The sequence below is a fragment of the Malus domestica genome, chromosome 08 (assembly GCF_042453785.1).
Source record: "Malus domestica chromosome 08, GDT2T_hap1".
Lineage (NCBI taxonomy): Eukaryota > Viridiplantae > Streptophyta > Magnoliopsida > Rosales > Rosaceae > Malus > Malus domestica.
In genome coordinates, this window is record NC_091668.1 from 26,752,904 (window position 1) to 26,766,463 (window position 13,560).

The 13,560-nt window shown below is 36.4% G+C and overlaps 1 protein-coding gene across 2 annotated transcripts; it reads left to right on the forward strand.

The window, feature by feature from the left end:
• Window positions 1–2,105: 2,105 nt before the first annotated feature.
• LOC103413738 (phosphoglycerate mutase-like protein 1) lies at window positions 2,106–9,852 on the forward strand. Of its 2 annotated transcripts, XM_029107264.2 has the most exons (11): window positions 2,300–2,432; window positions 2,826–2,889; window positions 2,985–3,046; window positions 3,135–3,242; window positions 5,925–6,004; window positions 7,210–7,372; window positions 7,881–7,955; window positions 8,085–8,173; window positions 8,941–9,060; window positions 9,282–9,326; window positions 9,412–9,852. In XM_029107264.2, the coding sequence occupies exons 3-11, from the start codon at window positions 2,987–2,989 to the stop codon at window positions 9,524–9,526; spliced, it is 855 nt and encodes a 284-aa protein (XP_028963097.2). In that variant the 5' UTR covers window positions 2,300–2,432; window positions 2,826–2,889; window positions 2,985–2,986; the 3' UTR covers window positions 9,527–9,852. The 2 variants fall into 2 exon arrangements, with proteins under 2 accessions (XP_028963096.2, XP_028963097.2); XM_029107263.2 differs by lacking the exon at window positions 2,826–2,889 and having other exon boundaries at window positions 2,106–2,432.
• Window positions 9,853–13,560: the final 3,708 nt, after the last annotated feature.

Consider the following 13,560-nt stretch of genomic DNA (forward strand, 5'->3'; position numbering starts at 1 on the left):
GACCGTCTTCCTTCTTTGCTTTCTTCCGTCTCTTCATCCTCCAACAAGACCCATATAACTGCACCACCTCTGATCGTCGTGGGCACAGATCGCCGCCGATGGTTTCTGTACAAACCCAAATCACGGGATCTTTGTGAACCCAGTGGTGGGTGAGGACACGGTCGTTGAAACCCAAATCATGGAATCCTTGTGAACCCAATGGTGGGTGAGGAAAACAATGGTGATGAAGGAATATTGGAGGCCAAGAACGTTGGTGCCCATGACGGCAAAGGTCTTGGATTGGAACAATAGCGGCTTGGGGTCATGCGACGATGAAGATGGGTTAAGCAGCTTGAGACGCCAAAATTGTGGAATTGGTTTTTATTTAATCTCAAATTGTGGAATTTAAAATTGTCAGAAGTTGATTTTGATCTGATCTGTAATTGTGGGGAGTTGGTTTTGATTTGATATGCAATTGTAGGAAGTTGATTTTGATTTGATCTCAAAGTGTGGTATTGGTTTTCGAAGAAGAGGAAGAGTTTTTAGGAAAAAAAAAAAAGAAAAAAATATGAGAGAATTAAGAAAAAAATATTAATAGATATGGATATTAAAATTTATTAATTATTTTGTTTCTTAATCTGACACTGCACCAAACGTTTGACTAAGTTAGTCTAACTTAGTTTATTCTAAGGCAGTCCAGCTTAACCTTTAATGCTAGTCTAGTTCAAGATAGTACGGTGCAACAAACGCATCTTTAATGAATTTCCTGCAAGAAGTACATGTCTAATACTTATTCGAAAAAAGCTTAAAGTGTTTTTAGAACCCAAAATTAATTTGACCAAAGCGCTTTGATTCAATTTGAAAGCACTTCCAAATGAGCTTATAAACATCTGTGTTGCGTTTGGTTCACAATTTTAGGAATATATATGAATTAGTTGTACATTTTGAAAGAATAATGCTAGGAATACCAAATATAAATTTTATATCTAAATCTTATTATTAATTAATTCAAATAAAGTTATTAAATAATATTCAACATTAGGAAATTGACTTTTATGTCACAACTCTAACATTCCCGTGAAAATTTGTTTGGATTTATATTAGATCTTTTCCTCTGGCGACTGATGCAATGCTCTTGTAATCAAAAGGAGAGGATGACGCACATTCTCTTTGGCCATTTGAATGTATTCATGGCTATAGTGTAGGAGTCCCTTGTAGTTTTTTCACCGAGTAAATTGTACAAATGGTCCCTCAACTTTAATCAAATTGGAACAATGGTCCCTCAACTAAAAATCCATTACCTTTGGTCCCTCAACTTATCAAAACGTGCAGCTATGGTCCCTCAACTAAAAATCCATTACCATTGGTCCCGGAACTTTAATTCAAGTGGAGAAATGGTCCTTTAACTTTAACCCAATTGTAGCAATGGTCCTTCCAATATAACTCGTTTTGACAAATTTTTTGACATAGTTGACAAAAAGAACCATAATTATACACTTTGATGAGTTAATGAACCCTAATTATATAAATGGTCATTCCAACATAACTTATTTTGACAAAATTTTGACAAAATTGATGAAAAGGACTATAGCTACACATTTTGATAAGTTGAGGGACCAATGGTAATGGATTTTTAGTTGAGGGACCATTGCTCCAATTTGATTAAAGTTGAGGGACCATTTGTACAATTTACTCTTTTTTCACCCGTGTAAACTGCTGATACTACCGATTGCACATAAGAAGAATCTCTTCTCGTTGGATGACCGAATGCCACTATCGTATCTCCAATCAATAAACAACAGAGAATTGGATACATAAAATGATAAAAGATAAGCGGAAAAGATAAATTAGAAAAGATAAGTAAAAAATGTAACGAGAATTGATGATAATTCAAGATCACATGCATCATACATATCAAAGGAAAACTAAGAAAATGGCTTGAAAATTTTGAGTTTTAATGATAAGGACAAAATAAAGGGTAAAGTGAATAGTAGCAAGATTGATTTTTTAGTGTAAAAATATGATTTTTCATTAAAATAAACAGTACCGTGTGCTTTTTGTTAAAATTCTCTTTTATTAATTTGGAAGATTGTCAAGATGATAACCAACTACATTTATCCAACTTCCCAAGTTTTTGGTTAATCTCATTGATTGTGATTGATTTGAATTTGACAATATAGAGAGAGGGGGCTTGAACCGCGACATGTGCAAGTGCAACCCTTCACGTATATCGAGGTCCTTCCTTCCCTGGCTTTCATACGTGTCCCTGTAAATTAGCCAATCCCTAATTTGGCCATCAGCCATGACCGTTTCCATTTCTGCTATATATACCCCTCTCTTCTCCCAAAATCCCCTCTTTGTCCCCACTCCCATTTCTAAGCTCCCAAAAGTCATCTCACCATCGCCACAACCGCCGCCGCGCTCCTCCGTTCTCTGCCTCTCTTCGCCTCCAGGTACTGCAATTCTCTTCCTCCTTAACTCCCACCTTCTGTGTTTCAATTGAGCGTTTTGATTTGTTATATTGATCTTCCATCTCTAGCGTTAATTAGTTGGTTAATACTTTTATGTGTTTGTTGGGTGATTGGGTAGTAATGCGATTGGATATCCATCAATTTATTCCTTCCTAAGATCTAAGATCCGCTTGTCGCAGGGTTAAGTTGATTAGAACAATGCATCTGCGCACAAGTTAGAATTTTTTTCCGATAATTTAGGTTAACTTGATTAAAACATCGCTCGAATAAAAAGAAAATGACTAGTCAAAAAGGTGAAATCTTTCCTTTCCTTCTTTTTCTGTTATAAAGCAAAATAATTGTAGTTTATGCTGGTTTTCTGCCCTTTGTCTGTAGCTTTTGTGCCACGCGAATGTTAGTCCATATTCTTTTGAAACTATTGACGTCATTCATTTTCATGGTATGTTCTTTGAGATATGACCATCTCTGTTTTGTAGATTTTTTTTATTTTTTATTTTTAACTGTTTTGGGGGTTGGGGGGTTTGATTGATGCAGATATGGATGCCACTACAGGTCCAAGTCTCTACCCGTTGCACCGAACTAAAACTCTTCACCTGGTTTGTTACAGGCTTAAATCGTGTTTTCTTTTCGTTTAATCTTTCAAGTGCATTCAGGTGTTTTCTGACAAAATGATCATATATCCAGGTAAGGCATGCACAAGGGATTCACAATGTGGAAGGCGACAAGGATCATGCGGCATACATGTCTTATGATCTTTTTGATGCACATCTTACCCCTCTTGGCTGGAGTCAGGTAATTGCTAATGTAATTGGTTAGTTGAATTTATGTTGGTATAAAAGAATGCTATCATTGTAAATCTTTTCGAACTTTTTACACTGATAAGAGTTTTAGGGTTTGTTCAGTATCTGCCGGCTGTACTAGATATACTGTACTGTATTGTTAATATTTCTGTAAGTTTAATGTTGTACTGAACCGAGAGTCTGGTCATGGTGTACTGGATTTTGTTTCCGAACATAATAAGAGGCCTAACTTAACTACAGTTTTAAAACATTCAAATATTAACAGATTTTTTATTTTATTGATTAACTTATGAGGAAAGTTGTGCACATTATGTAAACATCTATGAAAGTCTCAAGTGTTCATATTTTAACGAAAGTACAAGATCAACACAAAAGTGGACATATTTTTTTTTGAGATCTTGGCAGCATCTCAAAAGAGCGAGCCAATAATGGATAGGCATCCCATCAAAAGTAATTATTACAGCTGACAAATTAGATTATTAAGAACCAAAATGCTCACAAAGGTGTACTTAACATGAAACTGGAATCCAGTAATTTAATGTAATGCCACCAAAAAACTTTACTGCATCATTCTGATTCTGCACAGATAGAACCCCAAGCAATGTTAGGTACACGTCCAGGAAATGTCCAACTGTTGATGGTGTAGTGACCATGTCAACCCGACACACATAATTAAGTTCTTAATCACTATTTTAGAATAATAATCAAAATACTGGAATACATTTTTTTCCAGTTTCAGTGTGATGTTGAGATATACCATGAATGCAGTCATTCTAACCAGAGGAAGGGTGCTGTTGTGTTTTAGTCCCAAGGTTCCACATGGGTTATTAGTTCCATGTGGAGTGAACTGATCTTAAGCAACTGAATGATTTTAATCCTGTTGCTTAAGAGCTAAGAATTGTACATGTTAGGTTTTTCCAGCCCATGATAAGTTGTCTATAAGGAATTATAGTCTTAGAGGATTAAATTGTTTTCTCAATTGGAGTTAGTTTCTCAATTGGAGTAGGATTTATACCTAGATTCCAATCAGGATTAATAATCCTTATTGAAGAAGACCTTTGTTATGTCTATATAAAGGGGGCTATTGTACTAGTTTTGGAAGGGAGCAAAACAATAAATTGTACACCACTCAAGGGATTAGAGTGAGAGAATATTGTAAAGTGTGTTCGAGAGAAAAGAAAAGAGATAGTGTATTTCTTGTTTTTGTTCTTTCAGGTTTTTCGTCAAGTTCTAGTTCTAGAGATTTGGCAAGATTATTTGTTGTATTCATTATTGATATAGTGAAAGATTGTTGTTGCTGTCCCGTGAATGTAGGCACATATTGCCCAACCACGTAAATTTTTGGTGTTATTTATCTTGATTATTTGTTTTCGATTTCCGGAGTTTGTTCCATTTTTCCCATTCTTAAACGTAATATTCTCAACAAGTGGTATCAGAGCCAGGTTTGGCTGATATCCGTTTAGAATGGAGGGTGCAACCTGCTTTAATTGGGCTACGTGGAAATCAAGAGGAGGACATGCTTTACTGAAGGTGTTAAGAGCAAGCCAGCAAGTATGTCTAATGCTGATTGGACCAAGATGAAGATAAACGATGTTTTCTGGCAAAGAAATCTATAATTGCCTTTGACGATGGTAGTTCTGATCAGGGGGAGCCTGGTCAAGTGAATTTTGGTCAAGAGATGTTCGATCACATGGAGTATGGTCATGGGTATTGCGATCAAAGGGAGCCTGGTCAAGAGAAGTCTAATCAAGAGGGTCTTGGTTAATGAGTAGTTCGATCAGGGGGAGCTTGGTTATGGGTAATTCGATCAGGGGGAGTTTGGTCATGAAAAGTTCGATCAATGGGAGTTTGGTCAAGAGGAGCAATCCTATTTTTTGGTATACCTTCCTCATGATCTAGAGGGGGAGATTGTTAGGTTTTTCCAGCCCATGATAAGTTATCCTAAGTCCATAAGGAATTATAGTCTTAGAGGATTAAATTGTTTTCCCAATTGGAGTTGTTTGCCCAATTGGAGTTAGTTTCTCAATTGTAGTAGGATTTATACCTAGATTCCAATTAGGATTAATAATCCTTATTGAAGAAGACCTTTATTATGTCTATATAAAGGGGGCTATTGTACTAGTTTTGGAAGGGAGCAAAACAATAAATTGTACACCACTCAAGGGATTAGAGTGAGAGAAAATTGTAAAGTGTGTGCGAGAGAAAAGAAAAGAGATAGTGTATTTCTTGTTCATGTTTTTTCAGGTTTTTCGTCAAGTCCTAGTTCTAGAGATTTGGCAAGATTATTTGTTGTACTCTGTATTGATATAGTGAAAGATTGTTGTTGCTGTCCCGTGGACGTAGGCACATATTGCCGAACCACGTAAATTCTTGGTGTTATTTATCTTGGTTATTTGTTTTCGATTTCCGGAGTGTGTTCTATTTTTTCCATTCTTAAACACGATATTCTCAACAGTACAAACACTGATTTTGGACTATTTAGTTCCATCGGGTGTACAGAACACGGTCTTAATGAACTTTTTTGGCATTCCACCGAAAGAACAGTTTTACAAGGAGGATTTTATTGGAGTTATTTCTCCTTTTAAGTTCCTTGTGTCTGCCACTAAGTGTTCTTTTTATTTTTCTCATAATAGATCAATAAATACCATGTAATAATTTTGTACTGTCATAACAGGTTGGTAATCTGCACAAGCATGTTCAAGCATGTGGAATTTCCAAGAAAATTGATTTGGTCATAACTTCTCCTTTGTTAAGGTATTGCGTTTTCAATTTTGTTTTTTCCTAAAATTTCTATCATCAAGTTCAGCATGGATCATTACTTCACTCTAGTGGAGCAGGCCCACCTTTTCTTCTGTTTATATTTTATTGTGAACTTGCATGACGCTTACTTTTGTGAACTTGCACATGCTAAGAAGAACCCGTTTATTTTGTGAAAAGAAATAACCAATAGCATTATATCAACGACATATTGACGAAATAGCCCTGCTTCAAAAATGTATTCAATAATAGCCCTCTTTGGCGAAATTAATTACCTTTCACTTGGGGCTTATCCATATTGACAAAATATGAGCAACATATTAACGAAATATCAATAACAGGTGGACAACATATCAATGAATATCAACAACATTTGGACAACATATGGATACTTGATAAAAGGGTGTAGAGGGCTAGTACAGATTGAATTCATGAGGAGCACTAATTTTGATTGCTGGCTTTGCAATAGGGTCATTGAACCCAATTTCCCCAGAATTTATGAGAAATAGGTGAAATTATGGACTAGTTTAATTTAGGAGGGGACATGCTGCAAGCCTTTATTCCTTTACTATTTCATCCTTAATGTCATCTTTGCTTCCATCTCTGAATGAGGAATGATACTACCTTTTCAATTAGGTTGGCCGGGCTCCTTTCATGTGTCAAAAAGAGCTTTTGACCTTGCACTGTATATTTATAACAATTCTTTCTAGTTTTTTGTAAAGAAAATAAAATGAACAGCTGCAGGTACTCTAGCTTCAGTGGAATAGATAAGAATTTACATTTGTTGAAGTGAGTTGGATTCAAATAGACATTAAGATGATGAGGTGCTGTTGAAATGATTCAGAAACTTGAGGCTGCTAAGCATATGGTCCCTTTTTTTAGATATATCTCTTTTAAAAACTTATAACGGCTATGCTAATTTGTCCCTCTCTAGAGAAATTTAACTTTTTGTGGTTTCATGTAATAGAGTGAACATTTGTTCTTGCTTTTGGAATTATTATTTCAGTTTTGCACTTGACTAATTATTGAGTGATCTGTAAAGCCCATGTCCCTTGAAACATTAAGCTGCTGTTAAGGCGCATTTGTTTTTTTTTTCGGAGAATGCAGTATATACACCAAACAAATAAGAGTGTGAATGTTTCAATAGGTGGAAGTTGAAAAAAAGAAAAAGGACTCTAATTTGACCAATTGTTGCCTTGTAGGACCATGCAGACAGCAGTGGGTGTTTTTGGTGGTGAAGCATACACAGACGGGATAGATGTACCTCCTCTAATGGTTGCAAATGCTGGAAACAGTGACCATCCTGCAATTTCAAGTCTAAACTCCCCACCATTTATAGCAGTGGAGCTTTGCCGGGAACATTTGGTATGTCATGTTAAAAATTAAAACTTGTAACAGCTATGTAAGTTTTGTATAGAAGGTACCAAAAACACAGAGAGATGGAGTCTGGTTTGGGTAATTTTGACTCCACTCATGCAAACAATAAAATAAAACCTTGGGGAAAAGGATTTGAGAATCCTGATTTCAGTAGTTATTTTTGCTTTGCAAATGGTATAACTTTACAACACACTCAGTATTATCTAAAAGAATTTTATTTTATTCTGACCTGTTACCCTGTTAGGCAGTTAGATTTGAATATAAATTTGATACCCGGATCCATACTACTATATACAGAGCCTTTGAGCAGGCCCCCTTTTGCTCGTACAGAATTACAAACTTATGAGATATTTATTTTTTTAACATATTTTATTCATTAATTTTTCACATAAATTAATTAAAGTGGGTTTATTTGATTTCCTTCTTCACCCTTCACACAATCACTGGGTTCTAATTGAACATCATGCTTAAATGTGTGTTTTCTCTTCTCCTGCAGGGTGTTCATCCATGCGACAAAAGGAGAAGCATTAGCGAGTATCGGCCTCTTTTTCCTGCAATTGATTTTTCACTGGCAAGTGACTTATTGCAATTACATTGAGAAAAGCTATGCCGTCATTTGACATGTCACTTTGGTTTTGGTTGCTTGTCTAACCATGAACTTTGATTGATTGGAATGTATTCTGGTTCACCTTTTGTTTAGATAGAGAATGAGGATGACATCTTGTGGACGCCTGACGTTAGAGAGTTAAATGAAGAAGTGGCAGCTAGGGGACTGAAGTTTTTGAACTGGTGATCTCTTAATTACTCTTAAGTTACATTGCATTTTTGGTAACGGGTTTCTTTATTATTCATCACCACGAAAAGAATCATTGAGGAAAAGTAAAAGTGACAAGAAATCTATCGTGCACAACATGAATTCTTTTATCGGTGCCTATAGGAAAATTGTGTTGTGGGTATGCTATGCCAATTCATGGTCTTAAGGAGGTTTTAGCTTTTGCTGACTTGTAATCCAAGTTTTCTCCATAGTTCAATTATAAGTGTTATGATACACCTATCCAAGTTTTCTCCATAGTTCAATTATAAGTGTTATGATACACCTATCGGCTATCGTGCTGTTTTCTCACCTCAAGCAACTCAGGAATTAATTTATTCCAGAAATCTGTTTATAGTTGCTGGATGTGTCGCATGAGTTCATTGCATAGGTGTTGACCCAACTACCATTGCAACAAATTTTGTTAGCATCCTTCTGTTTCTGTCATGCATAGCATCTTGCTTAGGCTTTTATCTTTATTCTACCGGGTAGAATCTTGCATAGCATCTGAACATTTAGCTTACATTTGTTTCATTGTCGTAGCTGACCACTTTCTGGAATAGATTGTAGTACTAATTTAATTGTTAGTTTTACGATAAATCTAATAGTTCGTACTATTTCGTGAAGTTACTTGTTAATGATTTACTTTATAGGTTTCAGCTATTTTGACAATTGTTCTTGTATTGGCAATGTGGAAAGGTGTTAAACTGTTAGTTGTTTCTTTTCCCGCTCTCAATTGGTCCAGGTTGTGGACTCGTAAAGAGAAAGACATTGCAATTGTTTCGCACAGTGGATTCTTGTTTCATACCTTGAGTGCTTTTGGAAATGATTGCCATCCGTCTATCAAGAGCGAAATATGCACTCAGTAAGTGTTATGGTGGTTGTTTTATCCCAACTTTTAATTCAAGAGCATGCACATTACATTCCACAGCACAGGATAATGTTTATAATCGTATGTGTACAAAAATCGTTCTACCAGTGTCATATATTTATTCTTTAAACTAAGGAGAACGAGTCCCTTATTTTTTTTCTCTTTTTGATTTTTGGATGGATGCTAAGCTTAAGAGTGGAATTCTGTTTATGCAGCTTTGCTAATTGTGAGCTTCGTTCAGTGGTAATTGTCGATAGGAGGTGAGCTTCTTGTTCGTTAATTTTAACAGCGCGCACACACATCTAGCTTATGCGGAACTTTTAATAAATTGTCTTCTGTGTGAAGTTTGATGGGGTCTGATTCTTCAACAACTAATTATCCTGGGAAGATACCTCGCGGGCCTGATCTTCCTAGTGACGTTGCCGATGAGAAGCATTCGGAGAAGGGTGCTTCCAAGTAATTATAGCCAGTCCATGATGCTGGATGGACAGTCTTACATAAGTAATATGATTCTTCTGAAGCCTTGATTTTTCCGGGGCTGGTGGCTCATTTTTACACCGGAGACGGAAATTTAGTCGTTTTAAAAGGTTCGGGATAGACTCGGATAGTCTCGGGCTAATCCGAATATTGTTGATTGTTTTACAAGTTACTTGTTTTTAGATCACACTTTTGTCTTCCTCGTCACATAGACACAAATAGCAGACGTTCTGTGATTGGAACATACTTATTTGTTTATGTCTTAAGTGATAGCTTGAAGGGCAAGGTTTATAGTATGCCCCAATGAAACTTGACAAGGTGACTACTTAAAGGTATAAATTTACAGCACTAGCTCATAAACTATAACCAATCACGTGTTTCGTTTTAGTAATTTTTCAATGGAAACCATTACAAGAACATTTGATAATGTATTTCTTTTTAATTTTTTGTTTTCATTGTTAAGAAAATGCAAACATGAAACTTGTTGGTAACTCATTTTCCTTTTTTGTCTTTCGATATTTTTTTATTTAAAAAAGAATTTGTTTTTCTCCCAAAATTTTAACAACTTTCTATTTAAAAAAAAAATCATGACCGTTGGAAGTGGACGGACATGATTGTACCACGCCTCATAGAGCTGTTGAAGTAGCAGTTCTGTGCGCAACTAACAATTGAGGAGGGCACCAAGCACATCTTTTTTGTCTAACCACTCGCCTGCTGTCAAGTGCGTATCTTGTAAAATAATAAATAAATAAATAAACGTAGATTACATCGGCTAAAGCTGGCTATGCTTAGGGCTAGAATTGCCTAAGATACAACCATGGCTAGAAAGAAAATGAGTAGGGGGGTGTTTTGGAGTTGGTTTGACATCTTGTCACGACTAAAAATTATGAGTGAAAGTGCACTACGGAGGATTAATAATTGAAATTGTTTAGTTTATAAATTTGCATCTAAGAATTCTCTCTAAAATAATTCAAGTTGCGTTATCTTTTGTTATTGTTTGATGACAAAATAATTTTGGATTTGATTTATGTGAAATTGTGAATTACACTGAAATAACATGAAGAGGGTAAAATTGATTTTAGGGTTTTCACGCAGAAGAAAAATAGAGTGGAGAGGGAGTTGACCAGGTTTGACTATGAAATTTGAAATTTGAAATCTATAAGCTCTTGAATCGACCGTTGAACCGCCTTATAGCGGCTATCTATCTGTCTTCCCTCCCAAAGGTTCATTCTCTCTCTCATGCTCTCTGCAAACAGCACCTGATCGATCGCTCTCTCTCCCTCCGCCTCTATGAATTCTGATCCTAAAGCCCTAAGCTCTCTCTCTCTCTCTCTCTCTCTCTCTCTCTCTCTCTCTCTCATTCATTTTGTTGACTACTGATCTGAAACCCTAAACCCACTCTTTTATTCTGTTGAATTGATTTGGTTTTGTGAATTCGAATTTGAATCTTTTGTCGGAGGTTGCGGTGGTCCTTCGGAATTGGGAGGAAGAAAAAATGTGGGTTTTTGATGCGAGAAATAGAATGATGTAGAGCTAGCATTCCCTTACCTCTCCCTTCACCAAAACAAATTGGCCACCACAAGGAGGAGTATGGTTATTTCATCTTCTTTTTTGTTCATGTTTTGGGTGGAGACTTAAAATCATCTTCTTTGGTAGTTTTGAAGAATCCTCGTCAAAATAAAGGAAGACCACATTCATGAAGATTTGAAAGTCTTTCCTCAAAGATGTTTGTAGACATCGAAATTTCGGTAAATAAATGTTGACCGATAAATCAAAGTTTCAACGCTCATGTATTACATAAATTTTACACGTAGCGTGTGTCTAAACAAAAAATCGAAATAAGTTGGAAAAGTCATCAAATAGGACACATGTCAACACCTGGCAGAAACGACTTATTTCATCTGGAATATTATATTCAAAATTAGGCCTTGGAAAATTCTATAAATAGAAGGCTAATTCATTCATTTGGGAGAGGAATTCATATTACACCTTGAAGCTCTGAAGCTTTGAAACTCCGAAGCTCTCAAGCATCCAGGTTCCCGAATAATCAAGAAAGCCTTCTTCTTTCTTCGTTCATCGTTCTTTCAAGATCAAGCCCCGACGGCCCTTGAAGAAAGTGTTCTTCATTCTTCGTTCATTGTTCTTCCAAGATCAAGCCCCAACGGCCCTTTGGATCAACAACGTCGACAAATCCACACATCCAACCGTTCTTCAAGATCAAGCCCAAAAGCCCTTGAAGATCCGTTCATCACTGTTCTTCAAGATCAAACCCAAAAGCCCTTGAAGATCCGTTCATCACCGTTATTCAAGATCAAGCCTCAACGGCCCTTGAAGAAACACTCATCCTCAAGATCAAGCCCCAACGGCTCCTTGAAGATTCGCTCAAATCCACCTTCAAAGATCAAGCCCACGGCCCTTGAAGAAACTTCCAACAGTTCATCCAAAATCAAGCATCGACGGCCCTTGGATCAACGAAACATCCACAAATCAACACCTTATGGAGATCGAATCAGAGGATCAAATTAGAGAGAGATTGTAACCCAAAATCATCAAATATAAATATTATTTTGTGCACGTTGTTCTTGTCTCTTTCGTTTTAGGAATTTTTCGTGTTCACAATGTTAACTTTGGTTCTAGGAACCAAAGAGAGTATTCAAGAGTACTCATCTCATCTCTCTAACATTTTTTTTTTTGAAAAAAAATTGGTTCATCAACCTTTACGCCTTGAAGATTTTGAGAAATTGATTTAGTTTTTTAATATATGCATATCTAGCTTCCGCCTTTAATTTGATTTTAAGCATGAGTTATTCAATAAATCCTCTAATTTCACACTATTTTTCTTTCAGTAACATATTCATTTAAACTTTTGTCAAAACCTGCAGTATGTACGAGTAAATGGTTAACCAAGTTAAGGGTTACCTGAAAATTGGTTTTACGACAAATGATCTACATAATAAAATGTCTATTAGTCGAGAAGAAGTTGTACTGGAAGGTGAATTGCAAGTGGTACTTGTGCGCATGCACGCTATAAATGCCACTAACCCGTGATTTTATTGAAGATTTTTGGTTGACACAAGAAAGAGGTTGACAAATATGCTATAGTCAGACTTAGAATCCTTAACTATTTATGGCTTATTTGACGATGTATTAATATTTGATAGAAATTGCATGATAAATATCTATGATAAGCCACTAGAGGCACCTATAACGAAGCACATGAACAACCTTGATCAAATGAGTTATCCATTCATCTAACTTGGAGCCCACTTGCTCAAGGACATGTGGCAAAACTACAATAACATTCTTAGAGTCCCACATCGATCACAGACAAGAATGTGGGACTCTCCTCATATATGAAAAGAGATGTCTCCCTCATAATTAAGCTCTTTTGGATCATAGGACTCTCACATATCACCATCACTTAGTGATCGAAGCATCCTCACAAAGGTTCTCACACTCCAGTTTACGTTGACTTAAGGTCCACAGGATTTTGTGCACCAACGTATTTGGATTCGTCGGAAAAACAACATTTTGATAAATACACTATCTTCAACTTAGCTAGGCTAAGTACCGATCTTTATCAAACCCTCACCTTCGTTTCAACATGGGGAACAAAGAAAGTTCACCTCGCTTTGCTTATGTTTGTTACGAGGGACAAGCTTCATCATCATTGCATGAACTCACCTTTGACATGCTAGTAAATTGAGCGAGCCCTTCAAAACACACACGTCCAAGGACCCTATAGCCATGCACCCACTAGCATGCCTAGAACAAGCCTGAGCATGGGTTCATTCGAAGGCCCTCCCCTCGCTACCGTCTTCCAAAGTTATATCTCCACAACAACTTTCTGATCACCTCTGATTGTGCTACCCTTGAGATGAATTGTTATGATTATCCAATAAATCTTTTGAAATGCAGCAGGAATATCACACCAGTACTACATCTTGATCCTTGATTTCAAGGTAAAAAAATGTGCCACGCTTAGCGAAGTGTAGGTAGGGACCCCATTTATCATCG